Raw genomic sequence first — 21016 nt, forward strand, 5'->3', positions numbered from 1 at the left:
CTTTCCCTGCTCAGAGGAATTGTGGCCACTTGTGCTCTTGGAGACTGTTTCTGATGTGGGCGTTTTTACCGTACTGACTTATACTAAATACTTATTTACAGCTTGCCCTCGGAAATGCAAGCTTGCTTACTTAGATGATGAGAATCCTCCAAAAGTGCTTTATTATTATTTTTGCAAATTTATTTATTTGGTTTTTCGAATTAACATTTTACACTCGCATGTCCAACATACATCATAAAGACAAGATTCCAAAGAATCTCCTGGACTTCTCTCTTCCCCTTTGTGGGTTCTATCTTTAGTCTTTTCCTCCTGCATCTTTTACATGCATAGGCAAACTAAGGCCCAGGGGCCGGATCCGGCCCAATCACCTTCTAAATCCGGCCTGCAGACGGTCCAGGAATCAGCGTGTTTTTAGAATGTGTCCTTTTATTTAAAATGCATCCCTGGGTTATTTGTGGGGCATAGGAATTATTTCATTCCCCCCCCCCAGAAAAATATATAGTCCGGCCCCCCACAAGGTCTGAGAGACAGTGGACTGGCCCCCTGCTGAAAAAGTTTGCTGACCCCTGTTCTTTAATTATAATAATCCAGATCTTTTACATCTCCATTATATCCAAAATTCACCATTAAACTACAAGTGTTACTCCAATCCAACTAACGATTTTAACTGTTTACAATGGGTTTTTAAGAGGAATTATAAATTTCCCCTGTTCCTTATTTTTAAAAAGTGTTGTTAATTAAACCCTCCCACGGATCTACCCCATCACCCACCACCCCCGCCCTCTAGCTCATGGTACCTGGAAGCCCCACCTCACCTCCGGGGTTTAAAGAGTCGTCTCCGCCCGGTTCTGCGCCCAGAAGACAAGGAGGAAGTGAAACTGCCCTGATATGAGGTAACACCACCCAATCTCCGCCTCGAGGAGGGGAATCCTGACTCATTTGCATAACGATGACACCCCTTCGACGTCAGCTGGCTCCTTCCAAAGGAACCCCGTCCCTCCCCTCCCGCTTTAATCGTTTAATAGCTTAAAGCGTCTCCAGATGCAAAGGCAGAGGCGCGCGCAACGCTTCGGTTCCGAGCTGATTCTGGCCACCAGGGCTTCATTTAATCCGGGGCGGGGCGACAGGAGAGGCTCCTCATATTATGCAAATAAGCCTTACTTGGGGATCGCTCCTTGGAGGTGTGCATGGATTTTTTGGAAGCTACAGTATTTATAATAATAGCGCTTTTTTTAAAAGCCAGGGCTCTCCATCGTGGCAGCGAAGGCTTTATAGGGTCCTTCTGCAACCGTGCTCCGGAAGTCAGCCTCCTTGAGCTCAGGCAGATAGACTTCCTTCCCAGGAAACTCAGGAAAAAGTGGACTTGGGAATTGCAGTTGCTCTTTGGAGAAGAGCCTGTGCCCTTGACCGGGGCGCGCTCAATCCGAGAAGCGCATCATCGTGCGCAAAGGCACGAATCCCCTGCTCGCCCGGCCTCCAAGGGGTGGTGCTCCCCGAGAGTTTCCTGCGCCCTCGCCCATGTTCACATTCGCTTTCTTTTTCCTGCAAGGCTGTTGAGTGTCTTGGGGTACCGCGTGGCTCCCGCGTGGCTCTTGCGCATTTTCCAGCCCCGGTAAGCCTGTTGCTGTTTTCTGGAGGGAGGGGACGTTGTGGAGCCTGCGAGCTTCAGTTTGTATCGGAGGGGGGTCCGCCCTCTCCTGCCCTCCGGACCTGTTTGGGGTAGGAGAAGTGATGGCATGGCCTCTGAGCATGTGCAGAGTGACCCCTCCTTCTTTTCTTCCCTCTAAGTTCGTGTGTTTTTCTCCAGGGTTTCAGATACGTGTGAACTTGTGATGGGAGTCCCTCCCCTCGCTATGAAGTGTTGCCACGTGCATGGAGTAATTGCGTTTTGGGGTCCGTGGGGATGCTCAGAATTAAATTTATTGGCCTATCCAGAGGATCCCTGTTAGACCCATAGCCAGAGAAACGTGGGGGTACCAATATGTCAATATAGAACAGTGAAATGCAATAGTTAGTAATGGGCTACTCAGAATAGGCCCATTGAAATGAATGGGCCAAAGTTAGCTAGTTTCACTCATTTTAATGGGTCATCTCTGAAGGCAACTGATGTTGGATATAACCTGATAATAACCCTGCTTAAATTAACATTTTAACGGGGGATGGGGTTTTAACTTGGGTGGGTGCTGTTTTATTTGGGGAGTGGGGCTGATTTAAATGGTTTCTAAATGTAATATGCTAATTTTGGATTTAATTTCACTTCATTTAATTTCATTTCACTTTTAATTGGTACCCCACCTTTCTATAGCACTATACACAGGGTGGTTTGCAAGCAGAAGAAATAACAAAAGATTGTGCACTTTATAACAATATGATCCAATCCATTATTATGACATACAAAAGTTATGTCATAATAAAAACACATCTTTAAAATGAACAACTTATATCCAATAAAGCGTTCTTCAATAACCCATTGGGATATAGTAGTGCACAGTGAAATTAAATATCAGCAAATAAGAATTAAGCACAATTCACTCTTAATTACAATAAACAGTTTCTTTTTTTTTTATAAAATTTTTTATTGATTTTCCAACATATATCATAAGACATTACAAATAACAATACAAAAACAAACAAACATATAAACATGTATAATTTCATAACCTTTTTTCCTTATACCCAATTTCGACGACTTCCCCATGCCTCCCTTTTCTGCATCCCTGTTTTAAACTTTTTCAGCAACCCCTGATCTAGATTACTTGTAATTCCCTTTCTTTAACCTTTTTCTCTTACCCAATCATTTATCGCTGCAAATCTGCTTTACCTTACCCATGACATTTTAACACTCAATAATTTTACAACAGTTCTTAAGATAAAGTTTAAATTTCTTCCAATCTTCTTCCACCGTCTCTTTCCCTTGTTCACGGATTCTGCCCGTCATCTCAGCCAGTCCCATATAGTCAATCACCTTTGTCTGCCATTCTTCCAGCGTGGGTAGTTCTTGTGTCTTCCAATACTTTGCTAGAAGAACTCTTGCTGCTGTTGTAGCATACATAAAAAACGTCCTATCTTTCTTTGACACCAATTGGCCTACCATGCCCAGGAGAAAAGCCTCTGGTTTCTTATGAAAGGTACACTTAAGCACCTTCTTAATTTCATTATAGATCATTTCCCAGAAGACCTTAATCCTTGGGCACGTCCACCAAAGGTGATAAAAAGTACCTTCAGTTTCATTACATCTCCAGCATTTATTATTGGGCAAATGATAGATTTTTGCAAGCTTGACTGGGGTCATGTACCACCTATAAATCATTTTCATAATGTTCTCTCTTAAGGCATTACATGCCGTAAACTTTATACCGGTGGTCCATAACTGTTCCCAGTCAGCAAACATAATGTCATGACCAATATCTTGTGCCCATTTAATCATAGCTGATTTAACCGTTTCATCCTGTGTATTCCATTTCAACAGCAAGTTGTACATTCTTGACAAGTTCTTAGTATTGGGTTCTAACAATTCTGTTTCTAATTTTGATCTTTCCACCTGAAAGCCAATTTTCCTGTCCTGTTTGAATACTTCATTTATCTGGTAATAGTGAAGCCAATCTCTTACTTTGGACTTCAATTTCTCGTAACTCTGTAGTTTCACCTTTCCCCCCTCTTGTTCTATAATTTCCCAATATTTTGGCCATTTGGATTCCATATTAAGTTTTTTCACTTCCTTTGCTTCCATTGGTGACAACCACCTGGGGGTTTTATTTTCCAACAAGTCTTTATACCGAATCCAGACATTATATAGTGCTTTCCTAACAATATGACTCTTGAAACCTTTATGAGTCTTTACCTTGTCATACCATATATATGCATGCCAACCAAACCTGTTATTGAACCCTTCCAAGTCCAAAATGTCTGTGTTCTCAAGAAGTAGCCAATCTTTCAGCCAGCAAAAAACCGCTGATTCATAATACAGTTTTAAGTCCGGCAGGGCAAACCCCCCTCTTTCTTTTGCATCAGTTAATATCTTAAATTTTATTCTGGGCTTTTTGCCCTGCCAGACAAATCTAGATATATCTTTCTGCCACCTCTTGAAACAGTCCATTTTGTCCACAATCTGCAATGTTTGAAACAAAAACAACATTCTTGGCAAAACATTCATCTTAATAACAGCAGTTCGGCCTAACAAGGAAAGTCTCAAATTTGACCATATTTCTAAATCTTTCTTAATTTCAGTCCAACATTTCTCATAATTGTCTTTAAATAAATTCACATTCTTAGGTGTTAAATTAATCCCCAGGTATTTCACTTTATTTGCTACCACTAGTCCGGTTTCACTCTGAAACCTCTCTCTTTCCACAACTGTTAAATTTTTTTCCAGTACCTTCGTTTTTTGTTTATTCAGCTTAAAACCTGCTACTCGACCAAAAACTTGTATTAACTCCAAAACTCTTTTTGTACTAGTGTCTGGCTCTTGTAAAGTTAATACTAGATCATCTGCAAACGCTCTCAGTTTGTTACAATAAACAGTTTCTAAACTATAATCAATAAAAAAGTGCATAAAATAACACAATACAAATTGAGAAGCCAAGACACACAATTTATAAAAAATAAATAATTTTTTAATATCCCTGAACTCCTCTCTTCCCAGCTGCTTCTGCATGGTCTGGGAAAGGCTCCTCCTAGGTCTGAAGGGTGGGCCAGGGCAGGTAGAAAAAGCCATTGCCTGATGGCCAACACAAAATGCAGAATAAAGCTAAGAATGAAAGGGGGCAACAAATGCAGTGTTACCTCGGGTTAAGAACTTAATTCGTTCTGGAGGTCCGTTCTCAACCTGAAACTGTTCTTAACCTGAAGCACCACTTTAGCTAATGGGGCTGCCACACCACCGGAGCACGATTTCTGTTCTCATCCTGAAGCAAAGTTCTTAACCCGAGGTACTATTTCTGGGTTAGCAGAGTCTGTAACCTGAAGCGTCTGTAACCTGAGGTACCACTGTAGATGTGGATAGAGCACAGAATGTTTAACTGGCTCTTAGGGCAGAGAAAGAAACCCAGGGGGAAGAAGCAGGAAAGGAATGAAGCACGTGGCTACAACATTTTGTTGCAGCGTTCCTCTTTACAACTACGTATTTCCCACTGCTGTTCTCTCTCTCTCTCTCTCTCTCTCTCTCTCTCTCTCTCTCATTCTCGCCCTCTTGTGGTTCTTCCCTGGAAGCGGCCGAAAGACCACTCTGAAGAAAGATGCTGACTATCGGAGACTTGCCTGAACGTGTCCTGCTGGAGGTGCTGGCCCGGGTACCAGCGAGGAACCTACTTTGCAACTGCCGGCTGGTTTGCTCCCAGTGGCGACGCCTGGTGGACGACCCTGAGCTGTGGAAGATTAAGTTCCAGCGAAAGAGCGGACCCGAGACCCAAGAGTCGAAGGCTTTCTTCATTTACTCCCACAGGGAGAAGAACTTAATCAAGAATCCTTGCGGCAAAGGTGCATCCCTATTCAGCTGGGGAAGGAGCGGGTTATTGCTTGGTTTCTGTTATTTGTTTTTATTATGTATTTTGTATTCGGTACCTTGCATTTTTACATCCCCAAGATCTACAGATGAAGGGCAGTATACAAATTTAATAAATAAGGAAAGGGAAATGGTCACAGTCCGATAAATGATTTGCGTGACCCTTTTGGAAGGCGGGTGGCGCTGTGGTCTAAACCACTGAGCCTCTTGGGCTTGACGATCAGAAGGTCGGTGGTTCGAATCCCGACGGGGTGAGCTCCCGTTGCTCGGTCCCTGCTCCTGCCAACCTAGCAGTTTGAAAGCACGCCAAAAAGTGCAAGTAGATAAATAGGTACCGCTGCGGCGGGAAGGTAAATGGTGCTTCTGTACCCTGCTCTGGTCTCGGTGTTCCGTTGCGCCAGAAGCAGCTTAGTCATGCTGGCCACATGACCCGGAAAAACTGTCTGCAGACAAACGCCAGCTCCCTCGGCCTGTAAAGGGAGATGAGCGCCGCAGCCCCAGAGTTGTCTGCGACTGGACTTAACTGTCAGGGGTCCTTTACCTTTTTTGGAAGGCACTTTGCTGCGAATGATGGGGAACAAGGCCAAGCAATGCTGGGTTTTCGACATCGCGGTGCATCGCCAGCCAAACATCGTGGTCTGGCGATATACCGCAATTTTGAAAAAAGCTGCATTGGCCCAGCCGGTGTGGTGCCGGGTGAAAACACCACAGATCTCATTGTGGGAGCTGAGGCCTTTTCAGTCCAGTGCCTTGCAGGCTGGGGGCAAATACAGCCTGCTGCTCAGCTGGAGGGGGGAAGGGCTCCTGCCCACAGCAGAGCCAGTTCTGAGGCCCTTGGCCTGGCTCTGCTGGGGGTGGGAGAACAACTGCCCCCGGTGGAGCCAGCCCCAACATCCCTGTCGCTCGTGCTGGAGCACAAGGACCCAAGCTGCCTCTACCTTTGCTGGCATTGGGGGCAGGCGAGCTATCTTGCCCCCTCGTCCCCCACTCCCGAAGACTAACCTAGCAGCAATAGCCAAGCACATGGAACCTATGAGGCTCTGTGCGTTTGACTGCCTTCGCTTGTGCGGGTGCGCTGCCTCTTTCCTACGGTGGGGGTGTCGTTCACCCCAGGAGGAATGACACAGCCCACCCTCCCGGGCGCAAGGCGTTGGGTGTCTTCACCTTGTGGAGAGGGGCTGCTGGCGAGTGCTGGGCCTCCCAGCGGCATCAAAGAGCCCCCAAACCGCCTGGCTGCCTTCCACCAGGAGGGTGGGCTCCGTCTTCCTGAGAGGAAAGGCACAGCACCCCCTCCCAGAGGAAGGCAGCCAAGCGGGGTCTGGGTGCTCTCTTTTTTCCCCAAAAAGTTTTTTATTAGTTTCCCAAATTTATAACAAACAAATAGAAAGAAAACATCAAAAAAAACATTTATCCTAGCTATAATAATTCCACTTTTGTTAACGTTGTTGGGTGACTTCCTCAAGTCCCCCTGGCTGAGTTTCCATATAAATCATTGTAGCAGTTCACATAAAATTTACTTGGTCGATTAACATCTTTCTTTCATTTCATTTTTTATTTTTATTACCATAGTATTCTACAACATCACTTATTTAAGTCCTAGGCCGATCTGATACTTGCAAGTAATTCTATTTAAGTTATCTTAACATATTTAGCTAAATAGTCTTTAAATTTCTTCCATTCCTCTTGGTACTCCTCCTCCTTCTGCTCGCGGATTCTACCAGTCAGGTCGGCCAGCTCCCAAATGTCCATCATCTTCATCTGCCATTCCTCCACTATTGGTACTTCTTGTAATTTCCAATTTTTGGCCAACAAAATTCTAGCTGCAGTTGTGGCATACAAAAACAATCTGACATCTTTCTTGGGCAATTCCAAACCTGTTATTCCAAGTAGAAAGGCTTCTGGTTTCTTAATAAATGTATATTTCAACATTTTTTTCCAATTCATTATAAATCTTTTCCCACAAGTCTTTCACCTTGGGACAAGTCCACCACATATGGTAAAAGGTACCTTCTTTATCTTTACATTTCCAACATAGCTCTTGTGGTAAATCTTTGCTAGTTTTGCAGGGGTTAAGTACCATCTATACATCATTTTCATAACATTTTCCTTTAACAGGGGTCTGGGCTCTCTCAGCTGGGGAGGGGTTGCACTTTGACAGAGCCCCCATCCTGCCGCTGGCTCATGCGAGCCGCTGGTGGGGCGAGGGCTCTGTAAAACAGCTTGGCTCAGGCAAGGGCAGCAGCTCGCTCCTCAGCCAAGCAGTTTAAAGAAGCAGAGAAAGGAACTCCTCGCCAGTTCAGCTTGATTCTCCCTCTGCTGGGACAGAGTATGATGGCAGTTTCACCAGCCGTATATCTTCCTCCAGCTCCCAGCTAGTTTGTTTCTCCCTCTGGGCGCTGGAGGCAGAAGGACTCCAGAGCGGTGACGGTTTCACCAGCGATATACCGCTGAGTAAAGCCGTCTTCATGGTCTGCCCCCACATAATGGTCCTGGGCGATATATCGATATATTGCCCAGGCCTAATGGGGAAAAGCTTCAGTGGCAGTCGGTCAGTGGACTAGAGGTACTAGGCTATTCCCCTAAATGTTCCTGGTATATTTGAGCATTAAAGTACCATATTAAACCCTGACACCACCTTTCCAAAGCCCAGGAAGCTTCTGCCTGACTTAGGGAGGGAGGCGAGATGCTTGAGAGCCAGTGTGGTGTAGTGGTTAAGAGTGGTAGACTCGTAATCTCGTGAACCGACTTCGCGTCTCCACTCCTCCACATGCAGCTGCTGGGTGACCTTGGGCTAGTCACACTTCTCTGAAGTCTCTCAGCCTCACTCACCTCACAGAGTGTTTGTTGTGGGGGAGGAAGGGAAAGGAGAATGTTAGCCGCTTTGAGACTCCTTCGGGTAGTGATAAAGTGGGATATCAAATCCAAATCCAAATTCTTCTTCTTCTTCTTCTTCTTCTTCTTCTTCTTCTTCTTCTTCTTCTTCCTCTTCTTCCTCTTCTTCCTCTTCTTCTTCTTCTTCTTCTTGTGGGTGTGATGTCAGTAGGTAAAGGGACCCCTGACCATTAGGTCCAGTCGTGACCGACTCTGGGGTTGCAGCGCTCATCTCGCTTTATTGGCCGAGGGAGCCGGCGTACAGCTTCTGGGTCATGTGGCCAGCAGGACTAAGCCGCTTCTGGCAAACCAGAGCAGCGCACGGAAACACCGTTTACCTTCCCGCAGGAGCGGTACCTATTTATCTACTTGCACTTTGACGTGCTTTCGAACTGCTAGGTTGGCAGGAGCAGGGACCGAGGAGCAGGAGCTCACCCCGTCGCAGGGATTCGAACCGCCAACCTTCTGATCGGCAAGTCCTAGGCTCTGTGGTTTAACCCACAGCACCACCCGCGTCCCGTGATGTCAGTACATCATGCCTAAAACATCCCCCCTGTTGCCCTCACTGGCTCGCATGTTCCTCTCCTTTGTCTGGCTGCCGACTCCTCTGTTGCTTCCACTGACTCAAAAGCCTCCTCCTTCAATGTCCGTCATTTTGGTTTTGGTTTTGTTTCCGCAGAGGGCCTGGACTCCTGGGCGATGAGGGTCCCTTCCGAGGGCCACTGGAAAACCGAGGAGCTGTCCGAGGAGGATTTGGCAGCCCTCCCCATGGAAAGTTTCCTCCAGAGGAATTCCTACGCAAAAAAGAAAGACTCCTCCCCACAGTGGGTCAACAGATGCTTTGCTGCATGTGACGGGTGAGTGTCCGTGGACAGCTGTGAGTCCAAAATGACTCCCTGGCTGCAAATCTGGTCCCTCGGGAACACAGTTACCCCATTTGGGACCAGGGAACCCCACACATGTGTCCACCCCCTGTCCCCCAGAAACAGTACTTCTGTCTTGTCGGGATTCGATCTCAGGCCATCCATCAACCGCCATCCATCCTCCAAACGCCTTCAAACATTCACGCAAGATGTTCCTTTGTGCTCCAGGTTCTGCAGCAAGGCTCAGCTCATCATCCTGAAGGACCTTGGGTACTGGGACGAGCTGATAGATGAAGCCAGACCTAACATCGCAGTGAATGAATAGTAGGTTCAGCGCATCCAGTCTTGGTTATTGGGGGGGGGGCTGCGTGGTCCAAAGGACAGAACAAAAATGTATGGAATATGCGGACATGGGGAAACTTAACGGAAGAATAAGAGATCAAGACAACAAAAGAATGGAAATGGCTATTTAATATTTACAGATAAATTGTAAACAGAACATTGGCAGGATTGTTGTAATAACCTGCAATTACATACAATTTGCTCATTTATTCATCTGTCTTAAATATATTTAAAATAGATCAATAAATGATTAAATTAAGTTAATTTGGATATACAGAAGATATTAAAAATGAACGTAAGGAACCGCAGGAAGAGGGGGAAGGAAGCCAAGTTTTGAAATGTTAAAATGATTGTAAAATCAGTAAAATGTAGAAACCTGAAAAGCAGGATCTGGTAGGATTCCAGACAGCTCCAAATCTGGCAGTGTGGTCCAACCCAACACCTTTCAACCTTGGGTCTCCTAGTGTTACTGGACTACTACTGCCATCATCCCTCACCATTGGTGTGCTGGGGATGATGGGACTTGTAGTCCAACCACCTAAGGTTATAGAACACTGTTCATCCACTCTGAGCCTTCCTCCCCCCCAATAATTTTTTTGTTTTACATTTTATAATATTCATTTAAACAACCTTAAAATATCAATTCCTTCCCTCCTTCTCTTTCCATGGTTCATTTTGCATAACATAAATCCCTGCATATTTTAGATAAACTGAACCATTCAGTTTTCCATTATTGCATTCATCCAAACTTATTTGCGCTGTTGAATTTATCTTAATGCTGCCAATGTTTTTGAGTGCACACAATTCCCCCCCATCTATTCAACAAACATTTTCCAATCTTCTTTAAGCATATGTTCTCTTCTTCTATATGTTAAGTCCGCAAGCTGCGCAGTTTAAATTGCCACTCTTCTTTGGTTGGGACCTTGCTCGTTTTCCATTTGGGGGCTAACGAAACACGGGCCGCCGCAGTAGTAGCATATATAAATAACCTTGTTTTGTTAGCACCCTGAGCCTTTTTGCAGCTTTGCAGGCCTTGAATTTCCTGAGCAAGCTGTGCCTCACTGAGATAAGATCCTCCTTAAAGGGCCTGCAGGAAGACATGAATGGCACAGTCAGACATAGCGATGCTTCTGAATAACAACTGCTGGAAAGGCAGGAAGGGAGAGGGTTTTCGTACTCGGGTCCTGCTTTTAGGTTTCCCATAATGGGCATCTGGTTGGCCACTGTGAGAACAGGACGCTGGACTGGATGGTCCATTGGCTTGATCTAGCAGGCTCTTCTTATGTTTTATAGACACACCAAATAATATATTTGCATACAAACATAAGAAGAGCCCTCCTAGATCAGGCCAATGACCCGTCTAGTCCAGCCTCCTTGTGCAACTGGTATTCAAATGTGTCCCACCTCTTGAAAGTGGAGAGAGAACACAGATACCATGGCTGGTAGCTTCAAGAACCACCTCTCTCCATTTGAACCTAGCCAGACCCTGAGATCATCTTCCAAGGGCCTCCATCGTGTGCCGCCTCCTCAAGAGGCCCGGAGCGTGGCAACATGAGAACGGGGCCTCCTCTGTAGTGGCTCCCCATCTGTGGAATGCTCTCCCCAGGGAGGTTCGCCTAGCTCCTTCATTATACACCTTTAGGCGCCAGGCAAAAGCGTTCCTCTTTAATCAGGCCTTTGGCTGACTAACACCCGATGTCCTTTTAAAATGTAGTGGGTTGTTTTTGTTTATATTTTCATTATGTGTTTTGTGGTTTTATATTGCGATTTTATGTTGTAACCGCCCTGAGACCTTCGCGTATAGGGCATTATAGAAATATAATACAGTGGTACCTCGGGATGCGAACGGGATCCGTTTCAGAATCCCATTCGCGTCCTGAAGTGAATGCAGCCCACGTCTGCGCGGGTCGCGTTTCGCTGCTTCCGCACATGCACGTGATGTCATTTTTACTGTCTGCACATGTGCGTGCGGTGACACGCTCCGTTACTTCCGGGTCGCCGCGGAGCGCAACCCAAAAATACTTAACTTGAAGCACATTTATCCCGAGGTATGACTGTGATAATAATATAATAATAATGGCCATTGAAAGCCGTATTCATGCATGAAACTGATTGATGTATATAAGCGTACAGCCATTCGCCATTATTGGCTATATTACTACTAATTATTATTTATTAGAAGTAACTGTTTTAAAGTTGTACATTCAAGTACATGGGAATATTCAAATTCAAATTCAAATTCAAAATCCTTTATTAGGCATAGCACACCTCACATTAACAAACAAACATCATATACAGACTGTATAAAATACGGGCTCAGCGAACACAATTTATCCCAGTCCTATTCTTAACTCCAAGAAATAAATCGATGTACATAAATAATATAATACAACACAACAACATCACCTACCATTAAAAACCACTAAGTCTCTTTATCATGGCCCATTCTTTCTTCATGGACAGCACTTAAAAATTCAGCCGCTATTAAAGTAATTTTATCATCGCTGTCCGCCAGCAGGTCCTGAACAGTTGGTTGTGTAAAAATCTGTCTATTAAATTTTAGGGCCTCAAATAATTGTCTTCTGGCATAGCTGCCAAAATCACAGGAAAAGAATATATGCTCTAGAGTATCGGGTTCCTGTTTTCTGCATTTGCAGAGACGCTCTGATTCTGGGATAGCTAAGTATCTTCCTCTCACTACCGCCGAGGGAAACATGTTAAATCTGGCCAACATAAACAGCCTACACGATTCATGTTTCTTCAGATTTGTCATGTATCCCTTTTGGAAATCTCTACACAAAGGGAGATTTAGGTGGATAGGAGAGCAGGTGCTGTGCTTTGCAACCTCAAGCATGGCGAGAACACTTTTTTCTGTGAGGGTCTTCCTGATAATTTCCCATATATCTTTGGGATCAGAGATTTCAAAATCAGTTAGAGTGAGCCCTATCAAATACAGTTTTCTCCTACAAATCGATGATAGATTGTAGATTGCACTATCACTTAAAAGATCGTAAAGTATAGAATTAGGGGATAGGGCTCTATAATGGAGGAAGATCCAATATTTCAAGGTCCTCAGCCATGCTCTTACTGATAAAGGCAGTAGTACATGGGAATAGATTTGTATCAAAAGGTCTAGGCTGCCTTGATTTTTTTATCTGGAGGTTATCGGTCGCGAGATATATACTCTTGGTTTGGTGTTGAGTGTTCAAATCATGCCTAGTTTGGTTTCTGCCCAAACTGATGTTTTTTCTCCCCCCCCCCCAACAAAACCCAGCTATTATTGTCCCCCTGGCAGCCGCTATCAACTTAGTGTGAAGCTGTTGGATGCAGACTTTCAGCTTCTCCACATCCTCCATACGGAAGGGCGCGGTTCGGAAGCTCCACGCTGGCGTCGGGTCTGTAAGCCCCAGTGGGAAATGCTTAGGGTGGGGAGCAGAAGCAAAGCCTGCAGTAGATGGGGGAAGGATTCATCGATCTGAGGGCCAGCATTCCCTTGTATGCAGGCTTCTGGGGGCCACATTCCAGTGATGGGCAGGAGCAGAGGTTGAAGTGGGCAAGCGGGTGCTTATTCATTTATTTTTATCTAAAGGAGTTTGTGGTCATCACAAAAGGAGGGAGCCAGTGTGGTGTTTTAGTTAGAGTGTCAAGACTATGACCTGGGAGACCAGGGTTCGAATCCCCACTTGGCCATGAAGCTTGAGCCCATTCAATGTCTTCTCTAAGCCTAACCTACCTCCCCGGGGATAAAATGAGGAGGCGAGAGTTATATACGGCATCTTGAGCTCCTTGGAGAAAACATGGTCTATAAAAGTAAGAAATGAATACTTTCTTTGGCTCCATGATCACTGCAGATGGTGACAGCAGTCACAAAATTAAGACGCCTGCTTCTTGGGAGAAAAGCAATGACAAACCTAGACAGCATCTTGAAAAGCAGAGACATCACCTTGCCAACAAAGGCCCGTATAGTTAAAGCTATGGTTTTCCCAGTAGTGATATATGGAAGTGAGAGCTGGACCATAAAGAAGGCTGATCGCTGATGCTTTTGAATTCTGGCGCTGGAGGAGATTCTTGAGAGTCCCATGGACTACAAGAAGATCAAACCTGTCCATTCTGAAGGAAATCAGCCCTGAGTGCTCACTGGAAGGACAGATTGTGAAGCTGAGGCTCCAATACTTTGGCCACCTCATGAGAAGAGAAGACTCCCTGGAAAAGACCCTGATGTTGGGAAAGATGGAGGGCACAAGGAGAAGGGAACGACAGAGGACGAGATGGTTGGACAGGGTTCTCGAAGCTACCAGCATGAGTCTGACCAAACTGCGGGAGGCAGTGGAAGACAGGAGTGCCTGGCGTGCTCTGGTCCATGGGGTCACGAAGAGTCGGAAACGACTAAACAACAACAAAATTAAAAAACCTGTATGTGATATACACAAAATTATCGATAAAGCAAGTTCAGAGAATCATAGTTGGAAAGGACCGTGGGGGTCATCTAGTCCAACCCCCCTGCAATGCAGGAATATTTTGCCCAACATGGGGCTTGAATCCACAACCCCAGGATTAAGAGCCCCGTGCTCTAACGACTGAGAAAGAAGATGAAAAAACCAAAATGTACAACATAGGAACAAAATCAGATTGTTGTTGTTGTTTAGTTGTTTAGTCGTGTCTGACTCTTTGTGATCCCATGGAGCAGAGCACTCCAGGCACTCCTGTCTTCCACTGCCTCCCGCAGTTTGGTCAAACTTATGTTTGTAGCTTCGAGAACACTGTCCAACCATCTCGTCCTCTGTCGTCCCCTTCTCCTTGTGCCCTCCATCTTTCCCAACATCAGGGTCTTTTCCAGGGAGTCTTCTCTTCTCATGAGGTGGCCAAAGTATTGGAGCCTCAGCTTCAGGTTCTGTCCTTCCAGTGAGCACTCAGGGCTGATTTCCTTAAGAATGGATAGGTTTGATATTCTTGCAGTCCATGGGACTCTCAAGAGTCTCCTCCAACACCATAATTCAAAAGCATCAATTCTTTGACGATCAGCCTTCTTTATGGTCCAGCTTTCACTTCCATAAATCACTACTGGCGAAATCAGACAACATGCATGTTATAAAACAAAGTTGCACATTATTATATGCATGTCTTTGGATGTGCCTAAAAGAAAAAAGAGGTTAGCTGGGCACTGTAAGAAGGACAGCAAAGGCACCTGACAAACATCATGTGCAGGGAGTTCCAAAACATCAGTGCTGCCATGCTAAAAGAAGGAATCCAAGTGCACAGTGAACATTTGTGCATCCCTTGTAATCTGGCAGGACATATTGGTTGAGTGTGGGGGGGTCAGGGAGATCTCCCAGCCCCCTAAAAATACCTGCCAAGCAGGACTGGTAAGTGGAGTGTCCAGAGGGGAGATCCAGGGGCCAGGCTTGAGGGCCACATTCAGCCCAAAGACCCCTACCTTTGAGGGGGGTAGTTTTCCTCCTACCTCAGCATCCTTGCCCCGTATTCAGCATCTCTCTCTTTCTCTCCTGTCTTCAGATTTCACAAGGGATTATCGAATGCCGGGTTGGACTCCGCTACATCCTCTTTGAACACCTGGCTGTAAACGGGAGCGGCCAGCCGCCCGAGAACAGCGTAAGAGTCACCAGGAGCAGCGTCACTCTTGGGCCATTTAATTGGGATGAAGACTTCATAGAGCCCTTTCCCAACTCAGATGACGAAGATGGCGCTAGTGGCAGCGGATGCAACTGGTGAGGACCCTCCCCCCGTCTTCTTGCAACCAATAAAGGGGAGGCTCTGTCAGCATCACCCCTGAGCCAGTGCCACCAACTGGACTCATCCACTTCAGCCCCGACTGGGCCAGTGAGCTGGGTAGCACTTCCAGAGACCACCTTCTGCACAGGAACAGGTCAAAGTGCTGTGGACTCACAGCTTAGAGTTGTGAGCACCGGATTCACTCCCACAAGAAGACAGTCGTTGACACAGCAGAGTATAGTAGAGCATAAACCACTCGGAGAGCAGCTCTGTAGAATATCTTTTTTATTCTATCTACAACTATAATATATAACTATATACAGAGCTAAATGAGGTCTAAAAGGAAAATGCTGAACTGCACTGAGTGTCTGCAGCTGCTCTTAGCAGCAACCTTATCTATACAGAGATCACACACAGTCTCTCTCTCTCTCTCTTTGATGTGAGGCTGGAGCGGAATAAGTAGTGAGCAGAAAACCGCCCCTCCTCTCTGGAGAATCAGCGGAGAACATCAGCAGATTCTTGGATATGGGAGGGGTGAAATCTCCTCAGGCTCTGCCTGTCATTGGCTCTCCATCTGTCTTTGGCCGTGGCACCACCTAGAGGTGGGCTCCTTACCTACTGCCCTACCAGTGCCAATGGGCACTGCCAGCCCCCACTGACTCTTAATTCTGCTACACTCTGCTGCATTCCTCTGACATCTGTTCTTATGTCCGACAACATTTGCATCACCGCCTCTTCAAAATTTGGTGTTTTGGAGTCTCTTCTGTCTTTCATTTTACTTTTGTCAGACTTATCTACACCATTAGCCATAACTATTCCATAGTATCAAGGTCAACTCACCCAGTCACAGTCAACAAGATTTTTAGTGCACAGGCAACAGCAGACAGCTCAGCAGCTCCCCCCTTTCAAAGTCTTAATTTCTTTACTCTTCTTATTCTTTTTAAAAACCATCCAAAATCCATTTACACACTTATATCCAATTCAAGGAAGGTAAAACAACACTGTATACTATTTTAACAAGCTCAGGCAGCAGCAGTTACTTTGTAGTCCCCAAAGCGGAAAAAGAAAGTTGAATGTTTCCTCTCCCTTTGTGACACAATAATGGAGTCTAGCCTTCCCCCACCAGGAGTCTATTCCCCTGTCAAATCTATCTCTTGCAGGGTCTTTCAATTTAGTCAAATTCCCCCACCCTGCAGAAAGAGGGGTTTAGAATGTTTCCTTGGAAGTTTTGACAAGTCTTTTAAAGTTACAGCTTCGGTCAGCGGTAACTTCTTTCATTTCTACTTCAGCGGAAAGGGATCGACCTCCGTAATTTAAATCCCTTCCAATCCAATTGACAGTCCGAATTTAAAACCTTTTTTTACTCACGATTGTCCAGTCTTTTAAAATTTGGTCAGAGAAATTGGCCGCTCATGATTGCCAGACTTTGGAGCTTCGCACGATGAAGAAAGCGAGTAGATTCCACAATACCCGCGTCTCCAACCCCGCTCGCTCTCGGGGCTCTTATTAGAGCTTACCGGGGAGCAGGGGAGTCGCAAGAAGTACCCGCCGGAACACCAGGTCCTCAGAACACTTGATCTGAGGTTTTTTCGGGGTTCCGCGACGCTCTTGCAGTCACCAAAGCGCAAGGACTCCTTCTTCCGAAAGAGCTCTCATCCACCATTAATCACGCAGCCAACCGGAAGTCTCAATCTGCAGTTTCATAAGAGTACAGCGGTACCTCGGGTTACATACGCTTCAGGTTACATACGCTTCAGGTTACACACTCCGCTAACCCAGAAATAGTGCTTCAGGTTAAGAACTTTGCTTCAGGATAAGAACAGAAATCTGGCTCCGGCAGCGCGGCAGCAGCAGAAGGCCCCATTAGCTAAAGTGGTGCTTCAGGTTAAGAACAGTTTCAGGTTAAGTACGGACCTCCGGAACGAATTAAGTACTTAACCCAAGGTACCACTGTATATATTTAAAGTAGATAATTAAATGAATTTGGATATGCAGAAGATATTGAAAAATAAATTTAAGGCACCACAGAAAGAGGGGGAAGTCAAACTTTGAAATGTTAAATTGATTGTAAAACTAATGAAATGTATAAACTTGAAAAGTATAAATAAAAACTTTTTTTAAAAAAAGATGCATCAGGGCTTCCTGATCTGTGTAGTCTGGCCAGTTAGGGAGAACAATGGAAGCTGACTTTTGAACGAAGATAATTTTGGGCAGCAAAGAGTCCTCTGTCTTTCTCTACTGTGACATGTAAATAAAGTATCTCTTCATGAGCTGGGTCTTTCTCTCATCCTGAATTAATAAAATAGGAATAGACACTGCAATCCTAACTGTGTCTACTCAAAAGTAAGCCCTATTGAATTCAGTGGGGTTTATTTTCAAGTAAGTGGGGTTAGGCTCGCAGCCTAATTTGTGTTTGGCATAGTAACTGGATACCAAACATTGTATTTTTCTGGGTTCACTTTTTTATTTTTTTGCTGGGGTAGGATGCTCCCTTCCTTCTCTCTGCTCTTCAGAGACATATTTCTATGTAACCGACTGTGAGGGCTTATTTACTATAAAAGGAATCTCAGCACAGCAAAGCAAGCTATGAGGATTACTGTGGTTCACACTAAGTCAGGTATGGGGAACCTTGGGCCTGCCACAACTCCCATCATTCCTTGATATTGGGCATGCGATGCTTGCCGGGGCTGATGGGAGTTGTAGTTCTGTGACAAGCCAAGGGTTCCCTGCCCCCGTGCTAAATCCATATCTCTGTCCTCCTTTGCAGATGAGCACTCCGGCACACCATTCAAGCTTCTAGTCCCTAACTTTGAGGTGATGAACTGTAGCCCTGAGACCAGATGCGGCCCTCCCACCTGGCCCTCGGGGTTCTCCTCTCACTGGCCCTGCTCTGCTTGCTTCCTTGAGTGCCTTTGCCTAGCAGAATGTGTCCCTGAGTTGTAATAAAGCCTTTAGCTTGCCTGGATGGAGAAACCTGCATATACGAACCTCTGGATTGTGCATGGTTTGGATGAAGCCTTCTGTTGCTCCACCCATGTTTTGCTTCAAGCCAAACCTACTGCTGGTTTGTGGCCCCTGGAAAGTTGTCCTGGAGGGAATGAGGACCCCTGCCTTTTCCCTAAACCGAAGCCCTGATTACTGCATTTCCCAATGCAATCCTCGCTGCAGACATCTTGATGCTGATTTCCTTCTCATAAACAAATGCATAGAACTCCGAGACTTCTCCCAAATCCTTTGCCAGATGAATTTGATGAATTCGTTTTTCTGCCATGGCTATATAGCACTGCCTACAATACTCTTTGAAGAGTAAACTGTGATAGTGGACATTGGACTTATGAAAAGAGAGAGGGGATAAAGAACTGTCTTACATGAAAAGAGTTAAAGCCTCAAATCCAAGCTCTTATGATAAGAGGGAGGGGGGAAGAAATTTGGTTGAGCACCACCCCGACATTTACTGTGACAAAACTTGGCAAATAAAGTCCATCTTTCAACAAATGTGTTTGCCTGTTCTTTACATTAATCACTTTTTAAAGACATCAACTTAGAGGAAAATGCTACATTCTCTATCCCTCCTGTAACATTACAAGATCAAAGGAGCAATCGGTTTTTCCACTTCCAATGTGCTGCCATGGATATTTCAGCTACTAGAAGCAGATTTATATCTGGGATGCGTGTGGCGCTGTGGTCTAAACCACTGAGCCTCTTGAGCTTGCCACTCAAAGCCGCACGACAGGGTGAGCTCCCATTGCTCTGTCCCAGCTCCTGCCAACCTAGCAGTTTGAAAGCACACCAGTGCAAGTAGATAAATAGGTACCACTGCAGCGGAAAGGTAAATGGCATTTCCGTGCGATCTGGTTTCCATCACAGTGTTCTGTTGTGCGAGAAGTGGTTTAGTCCCGCTGGCCACACAACCCAGATGTAGACAAACGCCGACTCCCTCGGCCTGAAAGCGAGATAAGCGCCTCACCCCATAGTCACCTTTGACTGGACTTAACCATCCAGGGGTCCTTTACCTATATCTATATATCTACCTCCAAATACACACAATAGTTGAGTTGGAATGGGCCCAAAGGGTCATCTGGCCCAACCCTCTACAATGCAGGAATCTCATCTAGATCATACATGACAAATGTCCATCCAACCTCTGCTTAAAGACCTCCAATGAAGAAGAGTCCATTCCACTGCTTAACAGGTCTTAGGGTCAGAAAGTTGTTCTTGATACTTAGTCTGAATCCCCTTTCTCGTAACTTTAATCCACTGATTTGGGTCCTACCCTCTGGAGCACCAAAACAACAAGCTTGCTCCATTCCTTAGGACAGCCCTTTAGTTATTTGAAGATGGATCGGCTATTGCTACCATTTTGTCGGGATCAAGCCTTAGTCAGAGGAATTTGCCACTCTCCAGGCACTCTGCTTGAGTCCCTTGTTGACCTCCCTGTCTGCGACTCCCGGCGAGATCAGGCGAGATCTCAATTGGCGATCCTCCTCAACGTGAGAAGAACACACCACTCCTCCCCTCTCCCCTGCCATCCCAGGGAGGGGAAGGAGACAGACAGAAATGTATTTACATGCCTTTATTCCTGTCTTTCCAGCAGTACAGAGAAAACGTGTCTGCACTCTCTTAACCTCAACAGCAGAGAGAGAGAAAACTCCTCCCATGTACTTCCAGTACAGATCATGTGACACTCTGAGCTAACATCCGGTGCTCAGTACACTGAATAGACTGTCCTTTGTTCCCACGGTACAGTCCCAAAACATCAACATCCTGTTTGGCTTTCCAGCCATCTGGAGCACTCTGCTGCATTGCTCCTTTTTCGTAACAATTGTATCCCCTCTTAGTCTCCTCCAGGCTAAACAGACCCAGCTCCCTCAACCGTGTCTCACCTGTCTTAGTTTCCAGACCCTTAAACTGATACCTTTTATGACTTCTTCAAGGTAACCTCATAATACAATTTTCATTTTTTGTCATAGCGAAGTATCTGAGTTGTTACTTTTTTATTTAGTTTTTATGTTGGTTCTTTTGAAAAATTTGTTAAAGATATCTGCGTGCTTTGTATGTTATATATACTGCTTTAAACTTTTGTACAGCACCCTTTTGGAGGAAGTAACCAAGCAAAATAAATGCACCACAGAGGGTCGTGGAGCACCTTCCAGGGGCCACAGCCATGCTTCATGGGGACCAGTGGTGGAGCTGAATTCAGCCTAGTGGGTCACACAGAACATTGGGGCTTTTTTGTGCTAATCATAATGCTTGCTAACACACAATCTTAACATAGCAGCCAACTCCTAGGGGCTGAAGGGTCTCTCCCCCCCATAAAATGTTCATGGGCACTGCCCTTCAAATAGTGTGCCTGCACTACGTCATGTGATCAGTTATCAATATTTTATTCGAGTTGGCTCCCCTGCAATATAAGCTTTGCATCCACTTGCTTTGTAGGCTGCAGGGTCCTGAGTCCACCTTTGGAAATCTGCTTCCTGGAGCTCAGAGCAAATTCCTGCAGGCTGAGCTAAAACCTTAGGAGCAGCAAGACTGGGGCTTAATAAGCACCTGTGGCCTTGAAAGCGGCGTGGCAGGCTGGGAGGAGCATCATCTTATGCAAATACAGTCTGGCAGGGATTCCACTGCTTGCCCAGCCCACAAGGGGAAGAACTTGCTAGAGGCCCCGCCCCTAAGGGGAGGATTGGCAGCAGGAGGTATGTCTCTTCCTGCA

The 21016-nt window shown here is 45.5% G+C and overlaps 1 protein-coding gene across 1 annotated transcript; it reads left to right on the forward strand.

The window, feature by feature from the left end:
• Positions 1–1480: 1480 nt before the first annotated feature.
• LOC128419823 (F-box only protein 44-like) lies at positions 1481–18721 on the forward strand. The gene is made up of 7 exons (XM_053400977.1): positions 1481–1612; positions 5209–5475; positions 9051–9228; positions 9463–9558; positions 12851–12971; positions 15091–15302; positions 18074–18721. Coding segments are annotated over exons 2-7 (849 nt in total). The 5' UTR covers positions 1481–1612; positions 5209–5234; the 3' UTR covers positions 18075–18721.
• The last annotated feature ends 2295 nt before the right edge of the window (positions 18722–21016 follow it).

Source organism: Podarcis raffonei, chromosome 8, assembly GCF_027172205.1.
Source record: "Podarcis raffonei isolate rPodRaf1 chromosome 8, rPodRaf1.pri, whole genome shotgun sequence".
Lineage (NCBI taxonomy): Eukaryota > Metazoa > Chordata > Lepidosauria > Squamata > Lacertidae > Podarcis > Podarcis raffonei.